Source organism: Trachypithecus francoisi, unplaced genomic scaffold (genome assembly GCF_009764315.1).
Source record: "Trachypithecus francoisi isolate TF-2019V2 unplaced genomic scaffold, Tfra_2.0 Lachesis_group0, whole genome shotgun sequence".
Taxonomy (NCBI): Eukaryota; Metazoa; Chordata; class Mammalia; order Primates; family Cercopithecidae; genus Trachypithecus; species Trachypithecus francoisi.
In genome coordinates, this window is record NW_022681453.1 from 134,232,338 (window position 1) to 134,253,323 (window position 20,986).

Consider the following 20,986-nt stretch of genomic DNA (forward strand, 5'->3'; position numbering starts at 1 on the left):
GGCTCTGTTTTTATTTGTCTATCATGGCTAACTACTGTCTCAATGGCTGTACCCAGGCATCCACTCCACTCAGTAACATCACAGGTTACTAACATAACACACAGCACTAACTGCTGGATGTGCCCTCACAAACCAGCACTTGAGGATGACATTACACTCTTAGCAGTCCCATGATCTACAGAAGAAATTGTTAAGCCCAATACTGTGGATTAGACTATACCATTTACATGCACACCAAAAACACGGGTCTAGGAGAGGGACCTAGGCCAATCAATCCCTCATGGCAATCATCCACCGTGACAAAGCAAATAGGGAAGGCACCAGAAATGGCCTGTAAGGCTCGCCTCTGCATCAGAAACTTCAAGGGGTCTGGCCCTTTCCTAGGGGCTTTAACACAAGCCCATTATAGTTATATCATTAACTGTAATCAAACACAACAGGAATGGTAGCTAAACCACAACTCTAACGAGTTCACTGTGTACCTCTGCAGGTTTTCTCTCTGGTTGGGAAACAACAAAGTTAATGCCAGCAAAATTTAGAGTGACTGCTTTATGCCTATAAATAGTTCAGCAAATGGGACGGAATATAGAGGAATAAGGGTCGAAACTGGGCAACTTCTTAACCTCACTAATATATCTATATCTGTTCCTCAATTTTCGCTTATCCCATGAATATTTAAAAACCTTATCTGTCAGGCCAGGCCCCACTTCTCCTGCCTATAATAATAATGCTTATACTAGTTTATTTGCACCTTGTATTGTTCATGAAATACCTTGTTTTGTGTCTTCCAGAATACAACTTCAAACCAAAACGTTACTGCAGCAAGGGTATTAGCCAGTCAAAGAACTAATGAATCCCCTTTGGAGCCAGCAGAACAAAATTTTAGGCTGCAAATGCTGTTTCCCTATGGTCCCGCAGCGACTCTGCCTAATTTATCTCCCAACCCAGGGATTGAGGCCCATGTAACCTCCTGACCAACTAACAATCCTAGGTCTAGCCAACTCTATGTCCCTGGTCAGCAAGAAGGTGAAGGTGAGACCTTCACTCACATGCCAAAGATTTGCCATCGCTGCCCTGTCAGGGGAGTCCTAATTACAGAAAAGAAGTCAGGCTGGCAGGACCAAGTGAAAGCAAAAACAGACATCAGATAAGCTGTAAGTCTGCTTTTCTTCACGGTCCAGGACACATAGCCCTCCTGCGCAAATAACTTACAATCTTCCTTCGCCCAACTATCACCAGACATCTGTACCTTAGCTCACTGCAACCTTGGTGTTTTATTGGCACTGCACAGAGCGTTCTGCAGCCTAAGAACCATCCTATAAAATCCCCAGCAAGACTTTGTTTCCTGGTAGTCAGCTCCTCTTCTGCTGATTCTGACCGTTTCCCTCTTGCAACATACTTACCTACTTTCTCTAATAAATCTGCCCTTCTTCACCTACAACTGTCTCTGCAAATTATTTTCTCCGCACACCACCAGCCCAGTCGTCGCTCACCCCCAACAATATTTGACAGTGCAGATCTAGAATATCTCAATCACTGCAGAAAGTTTTGGAGAGTGCAGTTCCAGGTAGAATAGTAAGCCAGGTGCAACATCTGAAATATTATTTTTCTACTCAGTGGAAATTTAGCCTTCAATTCTTGTGTATGAAAGTATGATGGCTGGCCGGGCGCGGTGGCTCAAGCCTGTAATCCCAGCACTTTGGGAGGCCGAGGCGGGCGGATCACGAGGTCAGGAGATCGAGACCATCCTGGCTAACACGGTGAAACCCCATCTCTACTAAAAATACAAAAACGAGCCGGGCGAGGTGGCGGGCGCCTGTAATCCCAGCTACTCAGGAGGCTGAGGCAGGAGAATGGTGTAAACCCGGGAGGCGGAGCTTGCAGTGAGCTGAGATCTGGCCACTGCACTCCAGTCCGGGAGACAGAGCGAGACTCCGTCTCAAAAAAAAAAAAAAAAAAAAAGAAAGTATGATGGCTGTTTCCCCAAATTTTGGAGTGCCCCAGGGGTTGGGTATGTCCATGCTCCATCCTATTCCCACCTCTGAGAATCATGCTGTCTTTCTAGCCTGCACAAATCTAAGACATAAAGATGAATATCTGCAGTCAGGAACTAAATTCTCGTGGAATTACTTCTGTGCCGCATTTTGATATAGAATGTGGGGTCACAGGTTGTAGTGAGAAAATCCAGCCCATATTTCTCCAAGCATTCCTTGATTAGTGCCCACAGTATTACAACTGGAAACTAGTTTCTTGCCCCACAGCTCCCCCATACCCATAAATACATAATTTTAAGTTTCTATCTACTGGTTCCTTTGAAAACTAGAGCAAAGGCCTGCAAAACCAAGATACGCGGCCGGGTGCGGTGGCTCAAGCCTGTAATCCCAGCACTTTGGGAGGCCGAGATGGGCGGATCACGAGGTCAGGAGATCAAGACCATCCTGGCTAACACAGTGAAACCCCGTCTCTACTAAAAATACAAAAACTAGCCGGGCGAGGTGGCGGCGCCTGTAGCCCCAGCTACTCGGGAGGCTGAGGCAGGAGAATGGCGTAAACCCGGGAGGCGGAGCTTGCAGTGAGCTGAGCTCCGGCCACTGCACTCCAGTCCGGGCGACAGAGCGAGACTCCGCCTCAAAAAAAAAAAAAAAAAAAAAAACCAAGATACGCCCAATAACACTGCCATTGACCTTGCAAAGCAAGAATGAAGAAAAATTTCTGACATGATTTCGTGAAGCAACTTGGTTTTTTGTTTGAGAAGGGGATGGGGGAAAAAAGTCTTTTTTTTTTTTTTTTTTTTTACAGATTTGATCCCTATTTGACTATCTGTTGAGAATTTTCAATACGGCCAACTTTAAAGTCCTGTTTCCCTTGATATTCATATTAGGACTTCATGCACCACACAGTGACTCACTCTTGTCCCTTCACCAACCAGTACTTCAAAAGATGTTTTTCATTAAATTCTTCATTACACATGGAACATTTCACTATGGGAGAAAAGCAGAAGCAGGACTCCTAGGAAGTTTAATTACACTAATACTGCTTTATGATTTGATGTTTACAAGCTTAAATTAATGCAGGACTAAAATAACTTGTATCTGTGTGACCTGAGGAAATAGACGCAGATTTTCAAAGAAAAACCAAGGTAATAAGAAAAATGTTGATTAAAAAAAATACATATAATTCTCATAGGAGCATTTTTTAAAAGCTCCTTACAAAATATGAACTAATATCCTTAGATTTTCAAGACTTACATGGAGAAAACACAAAACTTTATTTAAAAAAAATTTTTTTTAAATATTAACATGTTTCTGGTTTGGGCAAATTCACTATTATAAAATGTCAAGTCCTCCCATGTTAATGAATTAATGTATATTTTCAGCAAAATTTTAATTTATAAAAAATAAAATGTTTAAAGAAATTAATGAAGCAGTTGTCAAGATTATCTAAAAGAATACATAAGCCAGAATTGCAAAGATTTTTTAATAAAAAGAGAAGTATCAAGAGGGAATCTTCTTCCAGGTGAGGCTTAAAGGATAATAGTAAATGAAGGCCGGGCGCGGTGGCTCAAGCCTGTAATCCCAGCACTTTGGGAGGCCGAGACGGGCGGATCACGAGGTCAGGAGATCGAGACCATCTGGCTAATACGGTGAAACCCTGTCTCTACTTAAAAATACAAAAAACTAGCCGGCGACGAGGCGGGCGCCTGTAGTCCCAGCTACTCGGGAGGCTGAGGCAGGAGAATGGCGTAAACCCGGGAGGCGGAGCTTGCAGTGAGCTGAGATCCGGCCACTGCACTCCAGCCTGGGTGGCAGAGCAAGGCTTCCGTCTCAAAAAAAAAAAAAAAAAAAAATAGTAAATGAAATAAAACAGAACAAATAAATAAAACAGTAGATGAGGGAATCTTCTCTAACATTTTAAAATATAGATTTATAAAACATCAATTTTTTTATTTTGAGATGAAGTCTCACTCTGTTGCCCAGGCTAGAGTGCAGTGGCAAGACCTTGGCTCACTGCAACCTCTGGCTCCTGGGCTCAAGCAATTCTGCCTCAGCCTCCTGAGTAGTTAGGATCACAGGCGCGTACTGCCACACCTGGCTGGTTTCTCCATGTTGGCCAGGCTGGTTTCAAACTCCTGATCTCAAGCGATCCACCCGCCTCGGCCTCCCAAAGTGTTGAGATTACAGGCGTGAGCACCCGGCCTATAAAATATTAAATTGTTAAAGTCAGGTACTAACATGAAAGTAACCACATCAATGGAACAAAGTAGAATATCCAGCAATAAATAGATATAGCATAAAATGCAGAAACACATTCCATAGGTGATGAAGGTGGCTTTTTAAGTAAATTGAAAAAGAGTGAATCATTTGGTACAACTGGCTGAACATCTGGAAAATAAGTTAAATTCCTACTTCACCCCATGGGGTAGGCCAAGTAATGAATTCCCCTAAAGATATCCAGATCCTTATCCCCAGAAACTATGAATATATTACATTACGTGGTAAAAGGAACCTTATCGATGTGATTATGATTACAGACCATAAGCTAGGGATACTATCCCTGGATTATCAGGGTGAGCCCAATCTAATGACAGGAACTCTTTGACTGTGGCTCTGTGGCTCTGTGGCCAGAGTCAGACAGTCTCATGGAAAGAGGAGGGCAAGAGAGACGCAGCAGATTGCTGTTGTTTTGAGTTTGTTTGTTTTTTGAGACAGAGTTTCGCTCTTGTGGCCCAGGCTGGAGTGCAATGGCACAATCTCGGCTCACTACAACTTCGGCCTCCCAAGTAGCTGGGATTACAGGCATGTGCCACCACGCCCGGCTAATTTTTTTTTGTATTTAGTAAAGACGTGGTTTCACCATGGTCAGGTTGATCTCAAACTCCTGACCTCAGGTGATCCACCTGCCTCGGCCTCCCAGAGTGCTGGGACTACAGGCGTGAACCACTTCGCCCAGCTGAGATGCAACAGAGTTGAAGCATGAAAAGGAGTGGGCCCATCACTGCAGGCCTTGAAGGTGGAGCGGGGAAGAATGATGAGGAATGTGGGTCACCTTAAGGAACAGAGGCTCCCAGCTGACACTCAGTAAGAAAACGGGGACCTGAGTCTTATAGGAACTGGATCCTGCCAACAACATGAGTGAGTTTGGAAGCGGGGAGTCTTTGCAGATTTTCCCGGGAGGAACTCAGCCAGCCAACATCTTGGTTTTGGCCGTGTGAAACCAGTCAAGCTAGCCCACACATCTAACCTATGGACTGTGAGATAATAAATTCATGGTGTTTTAAGTCACTAAGTTTGTGGTCTTTCATTATGGCAGCAGTAGGAAACTAATACACATCATATACCAAAATTAGTTCCAAATGAATAAAAAAAGTCAGTGTGAAAATGATACCACAGCAATAAAAAGGAACAAATTGCTGGTAAAAACAGCAACAAGAATCTCAAAAAATTTGTGTTGAGCAAAAGAAGCCAGACAAAAGAACATAAACTGTGTGATTCCATTTAGATGACATTCTAGAACAGACAAATCTAAGAAATCAGAACAGTGATTGCCAAAGAGAGGGGGACTGACTGGAAAGGGGTATCAGTGAACTTTCTGGAAAAATAGAAATGTGTATTTTGACATTGTGGTGGGGCCCACACAGGTGTGTATGTTTGTTAAAACTCATTGAACAGTAACTTAAAATCTGTGCCATTTATTACATGCAAATATCTCATTTTTTAAAAAGCACTGAGAAATGGAAAAGCACTAGGAGAAAATATAGGTACAGATTTTAGATAATCTTCAACCACTCTAGGAAGACATTTGGCAATACCTAATAAAGTGACACATACATATGGCCTTTGATCCAGCAACTGACTCTACTTCTGGGAATGGATCTTACAGACTGACTACATACATTGGAAATGGCAAATGTATAAAAGATCATTCACTGTCATGTTGCTTGTAATAATAAAAGACTGGGACCAACTTTAATACCCATCAATGGGGGATTGGTTCAATAAATTGAAGTGCAGCACCCCTACCCAAAAACAAAATATTAATCAAATGTTAAAAAAAAAAGAATGAAGACGGTTCTGTATATTGATCTAGGATAACCTCCAAAACATATTTGAAAAAGCAAATGCAGAATAGTGTGTATATTATGCTCTCTTTTGTGCCGAAAGAAAGAGAGGGGCTGAATAAGAATACATATTAATATTTGCAGCCAAGGGCAGGGGCTCATGCCTGTAACCCCAGCACTTCGGGGGACCAAGACAGGTGGATCACTTGAGCCCAGGAGTTCCAGACCAGCCCGGGCAACACAGTGAGACCTCATCTCTACAAAGAATACAAAAATTAGCTGGGCATGGTGGCACACACCTATAGTCCCAACTACTCAAGAGGCTGAGGCAGAAGGATCACTTGAGCCCAGGTCAAGGCTGCAGTTAGCCATGATCACGCCACTGCACTACAGCTCGGACAACACAACAAGACCCTGTCACAAAAAGAAAGAAAGAATATATATTTGCATTTGCTCATATATGCATAAAGAAATTCTGGGCCAGGTGTGGTGGCTCACACTTGTAATCCCAACACTCTGGGAGGCCAAGGTGGGAGGATCACTTAAGCCTAGGGGTTTGAGGTTACAGGTAGCTATGATTGCACCACTGCACTGCAGCCTAGGTGACAGAGCAGGAGAATCTGTCTCTTAAAAATAAAATCTGGAAAGATCCACTAGAAATAAAATTATTTACCCTTATTGGGAGGGTGGGGCAGAGAACACAGGAGAGAGACTTTTCTTCATAACCTTTTCATATCTTGTTAGATTATTGAATTACATAAATTCAGAAAAGCTTTAGTGTAGTTTTATGTAGTCTTCACAACTGAGGTCATTCTAATGATACCAAAAGCAGAAATCATAAAGAAAGTAACAGACATAAATCCATGACAATTATAAACTCCTATATATCAAAAGGCTCTGAAAATACTTTAAATCAACATGGTTATAGGTAGAGATTCACTCACATACTGCCATGGCAGGATAAAGCAGTACAACATCTGTCTGTAGAAATGTTAAATGCACAGCTGAGTGCAGTGGCTCACGCCTGTAATCCCAGCACTTTGGGAGGCAGAGGTGAGTGGATCACTTGAGATCAGGAGTTCGAGACCAGCCTGGGCAACGTGGTGAAACCTCGTCTCTGCTAAAAATGCAAAAAACAGCCAGGTGCGGTGGCGCGTGCCTTTAATCCCAGCTACTCAGGAGCCTAAAGCAGGAGAATCGCTTTAACCCGGGAGGTGGAGGTTGCAGTCAGCCAAGATTGCACCACTGCACTCCAGCCTGGGCAACAGAGCAAGACTCCATCTCAAACACACACACACACACACACACATACACACACACACACCACACACAAAACCTATGAGTTAGAGCTATCAGAGTGTCAAAATATGCAATTGAAGTGAATAAAGCGAACTGGAGAGCAACTTGGAGAACGAGTTGAAGAGCTTAAGGATATATGTGTGCACACTTCATCTATAGAGAGATTTCTGACTTAACAAACTAGTAAGAGCAGTGATCTTTGGGGAACAGATCTGAGAATGGGAAGAATGCTACTGAACTATGAGAGAGTATATTTTTCTGTTGTTTTAGGTCATCTAATTTGTGGTAATTTGTTATTGCAGCCCTAAGAAACTAATACACCACCACTCTGAATACATTCACAGAACCATATAAATAGAAAAAAATGCAATAGAGTGTGGGATATGATGAGGTTTCTCTTCAAATAGCCTGATCAATCCTTTATTCTTTAATTCATAGTCCCCCCCAGCCCCTTTTTCTCTTTTTTTCCTCCTTTCTTTGTTACATGCTCAGATATGCCACAGTCTCAGGCATTATCAGTACTAGCTCACATTCCTTTCCTTATTTGGAAAGAAGACTAGCTCTCTACTCATTGCGGATACCCCTTCCCCTTTCCCCTTTCCTCTCTCTCCCTTACGTGCCCACCTTATCTAAAAAACGTTCAAATGTTTAGCCAACCGGGATTAGTTTAGAATTTATGACGCGAACCTGGCCAATGGGGAAAGGGTACAGGGGCAGGACTTGCATCAGGAATAAAGGCTCTTGTGCCCCTTTGTTCAGGTGTGCTCTGACCATCACTACCCAGTTAGGGTGAGGGACCTGGGTTCACTTACTCTTTTCAGTGTTTCAGCAGCTGGCTTCCATGGTAACTATCCTGGCACTCTCCAGTGCTGCCTGAAGGCCAAAGGGTGAACAGGGCTGGCTGCCTTGCCTGAAGGTGACTGGCCAAGGAGGCACCCCTCTGCGCAGAAGTACAATTGCTTTCCTAAGAATCTTCTGTTTGAGTGTTCAATCTCCTTAGGACTTTGAATGTTATTCCCAACAAAAGTGAGATGGTTGGACTACAATTTCTAGAGCAAAGAACCCGAAGCTAAGAGATTAGGGGGCCTCGAGCCAGGCCCCACAGCAGTGAGCACCAGAAGGGAAACCCAGGCTTATCTCCTAGCACCCACCCCAGCACCCTGGTCCACGCTACCTGTCACCTGCAATTTCTGGTGGGCAGGAAAGACAGGCCTAGATCCCAGGGCTTGCCCCTGGTTCATGGTGTTTCAGGTTAATGACATAGGGGCCATGGTGATCCCTGCATGTTATTTGAGTGTAATCCCTGCAACATTTACAGAACCTTTGCTTTGTTTACCCAGTAAGGAGGAAATATTTAGTAAAAACACAGCCCTAGTATTTGCCTATTTTTCAAAGGAGTTCCCTGAAATTACTAATCAATTAAGCAGCTACAGCTGAGAAAGTCTGTGGGACTCAAGACCTTGCCCCATTTCCCAAGCTAAGCTAGGCTGTGAGGATGAGGGGTGGGACAGGTCAGACTGTGATGCCTGGAAATGGCCCCAACTCTTTCTACTGTGATTGTTCCTTTGGAAACAGGGCACTTGCTCAGGGGTCCTAAGAAATCCTTTTCAGCTGGAAGGCAGTATCACCATTGTAGGCATGCTCTAGATGGCTGCTCGGCTCACTGCAAAGGCCTTCCAGGGCAGAGCCAAGGTACACAGAGGCAGGCCAGGGCCTTGTGTATGCTCCATGGGCCAGACCTGCCAGGACAAGGCCCTTTCCTGGGAGTTTCTGAACTAGAATTTTGGGAAGAGTCCCCTTGTGTTGGAAGCTGAGATGGGAGGCTCCAGAGGGTTGCAGCCTTACTTCCTACCCTAAGAAGAAGCCAACTTCTGGGGTGCAAGAATACAATGCCTGTGCCCAGAGAGAAGAAACGCAGAAAGTGGGGCTCCTACAGCCCCCAAATTCCACATTCCATTGCCCTGAGGCCCAGCTGCTCCCTACCCCTTCCTTGGTTACCAAGCACCCTTCAAGAACTTTCCTCCTTCTAGACAGAAGGAGGGCAAATTTAGACAAATGGTTTGGTTATTTTTTCTCTCATTCATTAAAAAGGAAGGAAGCAAGGAAAAGTGACCTGCCTGTTTCACCCTTCTCTACAGCTTCACATTAGACAAGTGTCTATAATACCAGAGGTGTCCTACCCTCACCCCACCCTGGGTATCTCTGGTCACAGTATTCCTTCCTGCAGCACCTGACAAGGCCTCAGAATCCTTTGTGAAACATTCATTCCACGGCCACATGTTCACGCCTCAGATGAATGCTATGTGCCATTCCCAATTTACATGACAACAAAGACTTGGGCCAAAAAATCAACTTGTGCATTTAAGCACAAGCATCCAGAATGTCCTAACTAGGAAACAACAAGCCAAAGACACATAGTCACCTGTTCTCGGGCTCATTCCCAGCTTGCCTCCCTTAGGAGGCATGCAGGCTCCAGAATAGCTATCCCTGAGTTGGGGTCACACTCACCCTCCAGAGGTATCTTCCTTGCCAGGCTGGATTACTACAAAATTGGCCTTTTCATTGCTCTCCCTGGCCCACCCTCACCCAGCTCCAGCTTGGCCTCTTCGCCACAGTAAGACAGTCCCCAAGACCATCAGATCATGTGCTATGTGTCCAGGTTTAAAAAGACCCCAAGATCGGCCGGGCGTGCGGGCTCACGCCTGTAATCACAGCACTTTGGGAGGCCGAGGTGGGTGGATCACGAGGTCAGGAGTTCGAGACCAGCCTGGCCAACATGGTGAAACCCTGTCTCTACTAAAAATACAAAAATTAGCTGGGCGTGGTGGTGCACACCTGTAATCCCAGCTACTCAGGAGGCTGAGGCAGGAGAATCATGTGAACCTGGGAGGCAGAGGAGGTTACAGTGAGCCTAGATTGTGCCACTGCACTCCAGCCTGGGTGACAGAGCTAGACTCCATCTCAAAAAAAAAAAAAAAACAAGATCACCCAGGCCCCCAACCCCATCTGCCTCCCAGCACAATTTCCATGAACATCAGCTCTTCCCCAAGGGACTTTCAGATTCTCTGGGCCCTTCTCTCTCCCTCCACTCTAACCCCCTCCAAACCTCATGGTCTCCCTGCATGCCCACCCTGTGGAGGGTGAGGGGCCACAGTCACTGCTGCTGCTCTTAACGCACCTCTATAAGGTTCTGTATGTAGCTTTTATATCACTTAACCCCCTGAATTATGATTTACTTGTTCTTTTGCCATATTATTTCCCACCCTGCCTGTATGTTTGGGGCACTGTGCTAGTCTCAACAGCTCTGTGCCAGACACTAATTTGTTTTACTGTTTTCCCTAGAAGCCTGAATTCCTTTTTTTTTTTTTTTTTTGAGACGGAGTTTTGCTTTTGTTGCCCAGGCTGGAGGGCAATGGCGCGATCTCGACTCACTGCAACCTCCGTCTCCCGGGTTCAAGTGATTCTCCTGTCTCAGCCTCCAGAGTAGCTGGGATTACAGGCGCATGTTAACACACTCGGCTAATTTTTGTATTTTTAGTAGAGACGGGGTTTCATATTGGTCAGGCTGGTCTCAAACTTCTGACCTGAGGTGATCCGCACATCTCGGCTTCCCAAAGTGCTGGGATTACAGGCGTGAGCCACCACTGCACATGGCCGAAGCCTGAATTTTTAAGGCAAAAACTAAGTCTTAGTAAGCCTTATTATTTCTGCAATCCAAAGGCTCAGCATTTGTTGCATGAATAAATGAATCTCTGGCCACTTCTTATTTATCAGAAGCAGATGATTAAGCTGGAGGACTAGAAAAGAAATAAAAGTTTGGGGGATTTAATTCAAACTAGATTATTTCACTGGTGCTATTGGATTTCTGGCCATTTCCTGTAAAACCAAGAAATGCTGAACAGTCAGCAGTTCCTTGGAGAAAGAAACAAAGTTTTAATAAAAGCCAGCCACACAAAGTACAAACCAGAAACAACCAGGTAAGTCCAATCAAAATACAATCACCAAAGCTGTTAGCTACTTGGGGAAAACAAAGGAAAAAGATGTATACAAATTAATAACCACCTGTTGAGAATCTAATGGTCAGCAAACAAGGTCACACATCCCCAAGAGCAATTCTAGTCCTGGAGATTCGGAAATGCTAAAAGCAAAGAACAATCCTGGAGGATCAGTGGTTCCTAGCTTTTTGGAAATGGAGAACAGTAACATTTGCACACACGAAAAGAGAAAAGGGATAGGCGTGGTGGCTCACGCCTGTAATCCCAGCACTTTGGGAGGCCAAGGTGGGAGGATGATTTGAGGCCAGGAATTCAATACCAGCCTGGGCAACAAAAAAAGTAAAAGTTAGCCATGCATGATGGTGCATGCCTGTAGTCCCAGCTATTCAAGAGACTGAGGTGAGAGGATCATTTGAGACAGAAGAGGTCAAGGCTGCAGTGAGCTATGATCGCACCACTGCACTCCAGCCTGGGTGACAGAGTGAGACCCTGTCTCAAAAAAAGAAAAAAAGCCGAGCGCGGTGGCTCACGCCTGTAATCCCAGCACTTTGGGAGGCCGAGGCAGGTGGACCACGAGGTCAGGAGATTGAGACCATCCTGGATAACACAGTGAAACCCTGCCTCTACTAAAAATACAAAAAAATTAGCCGGGCTTGGTAGCCGGTGCCTGTAGTCCCAGCTACTTGGGAGGCTGAGACAGGAGAATGGCGCGAACCCTGGAGACGGAGCTTGCAGTGAGCCAAGATTGCGCCACTGCACTCCAGCCTGGGCAACAGAGCAAGACTCTATCTCAAAAAAAAAAAAAAAAGGTAATCTAAGATAGGGTTATCAACACTTAATTTTGCCAAAAAGAACTTTCTTAAAAAGTACCATCTACTGCCCCAATAATTTCACAAAAGAAGGACTATTTTAACTCCAAAAAAAAAAAAAAGGATGAAGAGTGTAAACTCAGACTAAAAACAGTTATTCTCGAGGAATGATGAGCTGAGAGCCTTGCCCCACGTTTTAGTCATGGACAGTGTGCAGATGAGATTGGCCCTGAAAGACAGATGATGGTTCCAACTCCCTGAAACCAAGCCAGGAAAATGCTCAAGAAATACTGCTAAAAGACAGACAGACTGGCATAATGGCTCACGCCTGTAATCCCAGCACTTTGGGAAACTGAGGCGGGTGGATCACCTGAGGTCAGAAGTTTGAGATCAGCCTAGCCAACATGATGAAATCCTGTCTCCACTAAAAATACAAAAATTAGCCAGGCATGGTGGCAACTGCCTGTTATCCCAGCTACTCTGGAGGCTGAAGCAGAATTGCTTGAGCCTGGGAGGCAGAGGTTGCAGTGAGCTGAGATCATGCCACTGCACTCCAGTCTGAGCGACAGAGTTAGGTTCCGTCTCAAAAAATATATAAATAAATAAATGGCAAAGACCAAAGACAGATCAATTTCAACTCCTGGGTCTGAAGTGGAGTCTCAGTCATTCAACCTCCAAAGAGGAGACCCTAAGGCATCTCCCCCTTTGTGTAGCTAGTGGTAGACACATGATTTCTCCTCAGTGTGCCACAGACTGTTGTTTTTCCAGATCATTATTTGGATGAATAGTTCAAGACAGCTGCATGGTAACAAGTTAAATGTATTCAGCACTTACTACGTGCCCAGTCCTGTCCTAAACCCATCTCAAGAATCTTCTCATTGAATGTATTTAAGAATGCCAGGAGGTACAAATATCCCAATTTCACAGGTCAGGAAATAGATTTACACAAAATGAAGGGACTTCTCCAAGCAAGGAACAAACTTAAGTCTGATATAAAAATCTGTGTTAACAACCCATAGGACAGAAGAGGTGTACAAAGAGTAAAGGTTATTGGGAAAATCAGAAAAGAGTCCTTTAAAATTAAAATAAAATTCCTGCAAAAGCCAGCCCAAAGAATAACCAATAAGTTAGCATTCCACACTGTTTCAAGACAAATGATTTAGTTAAGCATCAGCCAATCACAGGTTACTCATAAATCTTGACTCAAGTATCTGTGCTAGGCCCAAGTTGCCCAATAGCTGCCATTTTTCCTTCATGGCTCCCATTGTTTATGCAATGTCCCAGGAGCGATGAAGCTGGGAGCAGCCCCAAAAAGGGAGTACACCAGGTACTCCAGTGACAGCTGTTAAAAAGATGTTTTCTAATCAAAGGAGAACTTGGGCTTTGATAATAGCAGCCCAGGAATCTCCCCACCCAGAACCTTCTCCAAACCTCTATGTAGCATTTTAAATGCTAACTAATGCCCTTCATTCCACCTCCCAACCCGGAAACCACAGCAATTTGCTTCCTCCTCAATCTGAGAGGCAAGTCAAACCCAGCAGAGAGATGAAAACACCTGTCACTGCTGCATAGGGAGGGTCTGGAGGTGTCCAGGAGCTCCCCATAGGTAAAACAATCTCCCACGGACAAGGACATCTGAAGGGTGGCCCCTTAGCAGCACTGGGAGAATCAGAGTTCTAGCCTCTGTCTTTTTTTTTTTTTTTTTTGAGAGGGAGTCTCTCTCTGTCACCCAGGCTGGAGTGCAATGGCATGACATGGTCTCCTCAGCTCACTACAACCTCCGCCTCCTGGGTTCAAGCGATTCTCCAGTCTCAGCCTCCTGAGTAGCTGGGATCTCGGGTGCCTGCCACTACCCTCAGCTAATTTTTTGTATTTTTAGTAGAGATGAGGTTTCACCATTGTTGGCCAGGCTGGTCTCAAACTCCTGAACTCAGCCTCCCAAAGTGCTGGGATTACAGGTATGAGACACTGGGTCCACCCATTCTAGCCTCTGTTCTAACACTAGTTTATAGTTTCCTGATACATACATAGGGACTTGAACTTTACCTTGAAAAAACTGTGGACTTTGGCCAGGCTGGAAGATGTATTTATCCACACTGCCAGCCTCCAGAGTCAAAACTTCTAAATAAAACACAGAGCTGGCCGGGTGTGACAGCTCACACCTGTAATACCAGCACTTTGGGAGGCCGAGGCAGGCAGATCAGCTGAGGTCAGGAGTCCGAGACCAGCCTGGCCAACATGGTGAAACCCTGTCTCTACTAAAAATACAAAAATTAGCCAGGCACGGTGGCTTACCCTGTAATCCTAGCACTTAGGGTGGCCGAGGTGGGTGGATTGCCTGAGCTCAGGAGTTCGAGACCAGCCTGGGAAACATGGTGAAACTGATCTCTACCAAAACACAAAAAAATTAGCTGAGCATGGTGGCACGTATAGTCCCAGCTACTCAGGAGGTTGAGGCAGGAAAATAACTTGAGCCCAGGAGGCAGAGGCTGCAGTGAGCCTAGATTGTGCCACTGTACTCCAGCCTGGGCGACAGAGCAAGACTCTGTCTCAAAAAAAAAAAAAATACAAAAATTAGTTGGGCATTGTGGCACGTGCTGGTAATTGCAGCAGGAGTCTGAGGCAGGAGAATCGCTGGAACCCAGGAGGTGGAGGCTACAGTGATTTGAGAACGAACCACTGCGCTCCAGCCTAGGTGACAGAGTGAAACTCAGTCTCAAAAATAAATTAATAAATAAAACACAGAGCTGTGTGTATACACAGGTACACAAACACATTTTCCATGGCCTCTAATCTCATGTAGAATAAAGTCCGAATAGTTCAGATTCCCATTCTAACACACACACACACACACACACACACACGCCTCTGCTTACCTTTCTAGTATTCTCTAACACTATGTGCCCACCATAATTTAGCCACATGACCCCAAATTCATGTGGCTCCCTCCCATTCACGTGACTTTGCACAGCAGTGTTAACAGGGTTGGGGACCAGTCCCAGAAGGAAGATGTAAGGATATGTGTTTTCCTCACAGAAGAGAAAATCCAGAAATCTGGGATCAAGTCCCACTTTTCTCTCTCCCAGGCCTGGTGTCAGGTGGTAAATTCACTTAATTTCTAGGCCTCGGTTTCCTTACTGGAAAACAAGGACAGTATCACATACATGACTGGACTTCTTGTTTCCTCAGACGGTCAACAAATATTGATTGGTCCCTACTGTGTGCCAGGTACTCTGCTAGATGCTTGAGCTATGTGAAACAGCAACAATAACAAAAAACACTGCTGCCCCTTCGTGAAGCTCACATTCCAGTACAGGTATGTCTGTAGAATGGGACTTGCTCAAAATATTTATGTGGGAATGAAATACAATAATATATGAAACACAATTAACATAGAGCCTGGCACAGGGTAAACTATTATTATGTTCATGTTTAGGGTCTAAGCCCTTTTGTTCACTTTTTTTTTTTTTTTTTTGACATAGAGTCACACGCTGTAGCCCAGGCTTGAGTGCAGTGGCGCAATCTCGGCTCACTGCAATCTCAGCCTCCCGGGTTCAAGCGATTCTCCTGCCTCGGCCTCCTGAGTAGCTAGGACTACAGGTGTGCACCACCATCCCTGGCTAATTTTTTAAATTTTTTAGTGGAGACAAGGTTTCACCATGTTGGCCAGGCTGGTCTCAAACTACAAACCTCAGGTGATCCACCCACCTCAGCCTCCCAAAGTGCTGGGATTACAGGCATGACCCACCGCGCCTGGCCCACCTTATTCTTAGTAAGAAGCTGCTCCTGGCCGGGCGCGGTGGCTCAAGCCTGTAATCCCAGCACTTTGGGAGGCCGAGGTGAGCGGATCACGAGGTCAGGAGATCGAGACCCTCCTGGCTAACACGGTGAAACCCCATCTCTACTAAAAATACAAAAAACTAGCCGGGCGAGGTGGCGGGCGCCTGTGGTCCCAGCTACTCGGGAGGCTGAGGCAGGAGAATGGCGTGAACCTGGGAGGCGGAGCTTGTAGTGAGCTGAGATCTGGCCACTGCACTCCAGCCTGGACGACAGAGCGAGACTCCGTCTCAAAAAAAAAAAAAAAAAAAAAAAAAAAAAAGAAGCTGCTCCTTTAACCTGAATGTCCCTCTCTCCCTCCTGGCAACCCTAATCTGCCTGCTAGAAGTGCTCTTCACCTGTTCAGGTACAGCACAAAACTGACCTCCCATACTTCTTCTGGGAAAGATTCAGGAGCTGGGAAGTCTCTTAGAGTGCTTGTCTGCACCTCCACTAATCCTTTCCCACAAGTCCACATGACATTAACTCTGTTCTGTCACAATTAGCAGAGCCTATGTCTTATGTATTTACATCCTCCATAGCCCAATACAGACCCTTGGATATATCTGAGGAGCAGAACTGACTTGAAAAGCAAGTAGAGGTGAGAAAAGTAAGAAGAAACAGCATATTAGAACAACAGTCTGGGGGCCAGATTATAGATGGCCTTAGTACCTGGCCAATGAGTTCAGGCCAATGAGTCCCTAGAAGTCACCAATGATTGAGCCCCCCGGGTAGAGTGGACCTTCATGGGCAGAAGATGAGCTATTCTAAGGGTGAGCAAAAAAGATTGCCCTGGTGGCCACAGCTGAACATGAAGGATGAGCCCATCCAAGGTCAAGGCTGCTCTCCGTGCGTTCTTGTCCCAGTGAATCAAGATCACCCAATATAGTGCTATAATTATCTATATTTTATGTGTTGTATACTACTGGCCTGGTTTCCTCCAAAATACCATCACTGATTTTTAGGACTGGGAATACTGCCCTCTTTCCAAGTGCTAGGAGGACCCAGTGCTTAAAAAACAAAAACATCCCAATCTAAATGTTGCTGCAACTTCAAAGACAGATATAGCTAAACCCAGAGTCGGCTTGGCTCCAAAAGACACACAGGAGTCCCACCAGCCCGCCAGGCTCACAGGAGCTCAGACAAGCATGCTATGGTGAGTGCAGGGTAGGCACTGACAGTGAGGCTCAACATCTAAACAAAAGATGGAATTGATTCAGGTAAACTGAGTCCAGGGTATCTTAGGCAAAGGTTATTCACACTTCCAGATTTTCAACAAAAACAAACAAGGCAATACTTACGCAATTTTAGACCAAGAAAAATGTCTGCTCAGGCAGAATGAACCTCACTAACCAAAGGAGTGACCAAAGGAGTAACCACTCTTGGCTGGGCACTGTGACATTTTTGTGTTCCAAAGATGCCTGTTTATCTGGTTCAGTACTTTTCTTTTTTAAAGCTTAAACTTAACCATTCTCCCCATCGCTGTAACCGGCCCAAGTATCAATCTTTGCTGTAACTGTTACAGTGTCATCTTTGCTGCCCCAAATCTTTCTTTCTTGTAAAGATTTCTTACAAGGGTGCTTTTGGCCTTGGGAACCTCAGGCGGCACTCCAAGGAAATTTGTTTTAAAAGCAATGAGCCTGGGTCACTCTGAGGGCAAGGCACTGACGGGTCAGCCCCACCTCCCCATCTGGAAAGGCAGTGGAGGGTTCATTCCTCAAGGTCAAGAAAACCAACACCACATACTTGATAACGGCCAGAGAGGCCCACACCTCAACCACCACTTCAGTTCTTAAAACCCTCCTCTTCAGATCACTTTACCTTCCCCAAACAGGGGGGCCTGCAGGCTCTACTTGGCTGCTAAAATAATCTTCATCCCCAAAAGCAAAGACAAAATAATGTGGGCATGTACTATAGAAATGGGTCTTTGGTAGTAACTTCAGGAAAACGGAAGCAACCAGCAGAGAGAAGTTTAATATTTCCACAAGGCCAGTCTCTATTTGGTTCCTGAGAGCCATGGACTGGAAAGTCAAGAGATAAGTTGTCTAATCCCAGATCTAACACTAACTTCTTGGTAATGACTAACAAGTGATGGCCTTTCTGGGCCTTAATTTCTTCATCTATAAAATGATCATGGTCCAGCTCTTGATTGCAGCTGTGAGACAAGACCCAAAGAATCCTTTTAGAAAACTGTGAATACAAGTTTGCAGTAGCATTGCAGCATCTTCCTTTCTTCTTCCTCAAAAAAAAGAACAGGAGCTATTATGCCCCTACCTCCCTAGCATTCACACAAGGCCCCACTGGGATCCATGCAGGAGGCCAGCTCTGTGTGGACACATAGCCAGAACGAAAGTAACCAGAAGCATCTGCGGTCTGTCTTTGCAGATGGTACTGGCTTGGACCACACAGCCATGTCCTACAGTATTCTAATTACTCGAGTATGAATTTCAGTCTCCATCTCTCCTACACCAAGTCCTCACTTCCAAAGTCAATTCCCCAGTGAAATGCTGACAGTCTCCTCATACTCTGGGAGACTGGCCCAAACAGAACCTGTAGTCGCCCTGTAAAGCTGGTCAGGCGGTCATAAAGTGAAGTTAACAATTTACAACCCGCTTTAAAAAAAAAAAAAAAAAAGAATGGACCCGCGTGGTGGCTCTGGCGGGTAATCCCAGCACTCTGGGAGGCAGAAGCGGGTGGATCACTTGAGGTCAGGAGGCTGAGACCAGCCTGGCCAACATGGCGAAACCCCGTCTCCACTAAAAATACAAAAATTAGCCAGGCGTGGTGACGCCCCATCCCCTGCCCCATAATCCCAGCTATTTCGGAGGCTGTGGCAGGAGAATTGCTTGAACCCAGAAGGCGGAGGCTGCAGTGAGCCTAGATTGCCTCATTGCCCTCCAGCCTGGATGACAGAGTGAGAATCCCTCTAGTGGGGGGTGGGGTGGCAACAGAATGGAAAATATCACTGTCTCACCCTGTAGAAAGAATAACTATACCATGAAGCTCTTGCTCCAATTTTACACGTGTATGTGTGGGTGTATGTGTGTGTGTGTATATATATATAATATTACACACATATTATGTATATATACATTATATACATATAGGTGGGTGGGTGTGGATCTTGATCGAAAAAAAAGACTTAGAAACCCATACATAGGTCAGTGGCAGTCGGATGTGACTCTGGGAGTGAATGCCACACACTCCTATCCCACCTCTACCCACCCCCCACCCCCCGCAGAAGATGCAAAAGCCAGCAAAGAGCATATGAACTCAAGCACCTATCCTGCAATCCCACACAAAACAGACCTGCCTGGAAAACAGTTGAAACAAACTCATGACCACCGTCCCCGCCCTCCAACACACACAAGGTAGTACTTTTTTTTTTCTTTCTATAAAGGACCAAACAGGATGCCATTAGGGTAACAGCCTTGTATCAAAAAGGATCCTGGCACCCAAAACGCTCAGCACGAGGGAGCAGGAAAGCATACCTATGCTGGGAACACAAGGCCTTTGCTCCCAGCTATTCCTTCCCGCATAAGGACTAATTGAGCCAGAAGCAACTGGGCTGGAGCAGGTCGGGGGACTAGAGACCTCAGAGCCCCATTCTCTTTCTGTTTCTTAAATTTTTCTTTTATTTTCCAAATTGCACACTTTCATAAAAATTTTCCTAGGAAGCACCAAAGCTTTCAACCGCCCAGAAACACCCCCATCTGGGAGAAAAGGTGGCTCGCGCTGCACGCCAAAGATGGGCTCTATCTCAGTCGGATTGCAAGTGAACAGGGCTACCCGCGGGACGGAGACAAGGAGTGGGGAGGAAACGCAGCGCGCCTCCCAGGTAACAGACTCCGAGCTCCGGTTCGGAAACGCTCTGAGGCAGAAGCAAAGGCTTCTAAGGACTCCGCTTCCCAGCCTTGGGTCCCTGCTACTACCTTGCCCCTAGACTCGGTGAGCCCAGGCTGATGGACCGTGCAGTCCAGTTTGAGCCAGCCCATTAGCCCACAATCCGGCGGGCAGGGAAGAAGGCCTCCTACTGCCGGGAAGAGGCCAGCGCGCTTCAAGTTCCCCGCAAATTCCGCCCTTCCCGCCTGGCACGGTTCCCTTGCACCGCTGTGCTCCGCTCCCGGGCGCCAGCCCGCCAAGAGTGCTTGCCCCGGGGGCGCGTTCGCTGGTCAGTAACGTGCCAGCAGCCCCCGGTAACCCCCGAGGATGCGGAGGTGGGCCCAAGAGCTGAGGCTTCGATGCCGGGGTGGGAGCTAGACAGGCCGCGCGCCGCCGCAGTCCTGTCGCAGCGCAAGCCCTGGTCCCTCCGGACTGGAAAGGCCGGAGCAGTCCCCCGCGCCCGACCCCGCACGACTGGCTCGGGTCTGCACCTAGATGGCTGTGGGCCCCACAGGGATGTCCCGGCGGGCCCGTTCGGCCGCTACCTCAGGGTCGCCAGTCCCCGCGCGCGGCCGCCTCCCGCCGGGAAGTGTGGCGGGCCCGGAAGGCCGAAGGTGCCCCGTGCTTCCCGCGCCACTACGCACCTAGCTGCCCGCGGGTCCCACATGGCTGCGGCCGGAGGGTCCGCACCAGGACCGCCGCCGCCTCGGGAAGCGCTTCCCTGTGGGCAGGGCGCGGCGGGCAGTGCGGAAGCCCGAAAGCTACCGGAGCCCGGGGCAGGGGCGGCGCGATGCAGAGGCGGCGCTCGGGGGCCCCCGGCTCGCTGGGGCTCCGCTACCCAGCCGCGATCAGAGGGGGCGGGGGGCGCAGGAACCCCGGCGCCCGGGCTGTGTGCAGCCGCAGACCTATTCCAAGTTTCCACGTAGTTGCGAGAGCCCAAAAACTGTCGCGTGCACGTCGCTACTAAGTGGGAGGGGGTGTTTGTCATCGCGTTCAAAAGGGGCGTTTCGATGTCTCCCATCATGCAAGCGAGTGCTCCAGTGGTATGGCTCTCGGCCGCCTTTGAAAAACAAGTGCTTCGAGCCCTTTACCAGGAGGACTAGGCACACAACCACCTCCGACACTCC

At 46.6% G+C, this 20,986-nt stretch overlaps 1 protein-coding gene across 1 annotated transcript in view; it reads right to left on the reverse strand.

The window, feature by feature from the left end:
• The window catches only part of TRANK1 (tetratricopeptide repeat and ankyrin repeat containing 1), a 119,580-nt gene extending 98,743 nt beyond the window's left edge, over positions 1-20,837 (reverse strand). The window contains 1 exon segment of the mRNA XM_033211980.1: positions 20,504-20,837. Coding sequence (XP_033067871.1) covers positions 20,504-20,526 — 23 coding nt within the window. The 5' untranslated portion in view covers positions 20,527-20,837.
• Between the last annotated feature and the right edge of the window lie 149 nt (positions 20,838-20,986).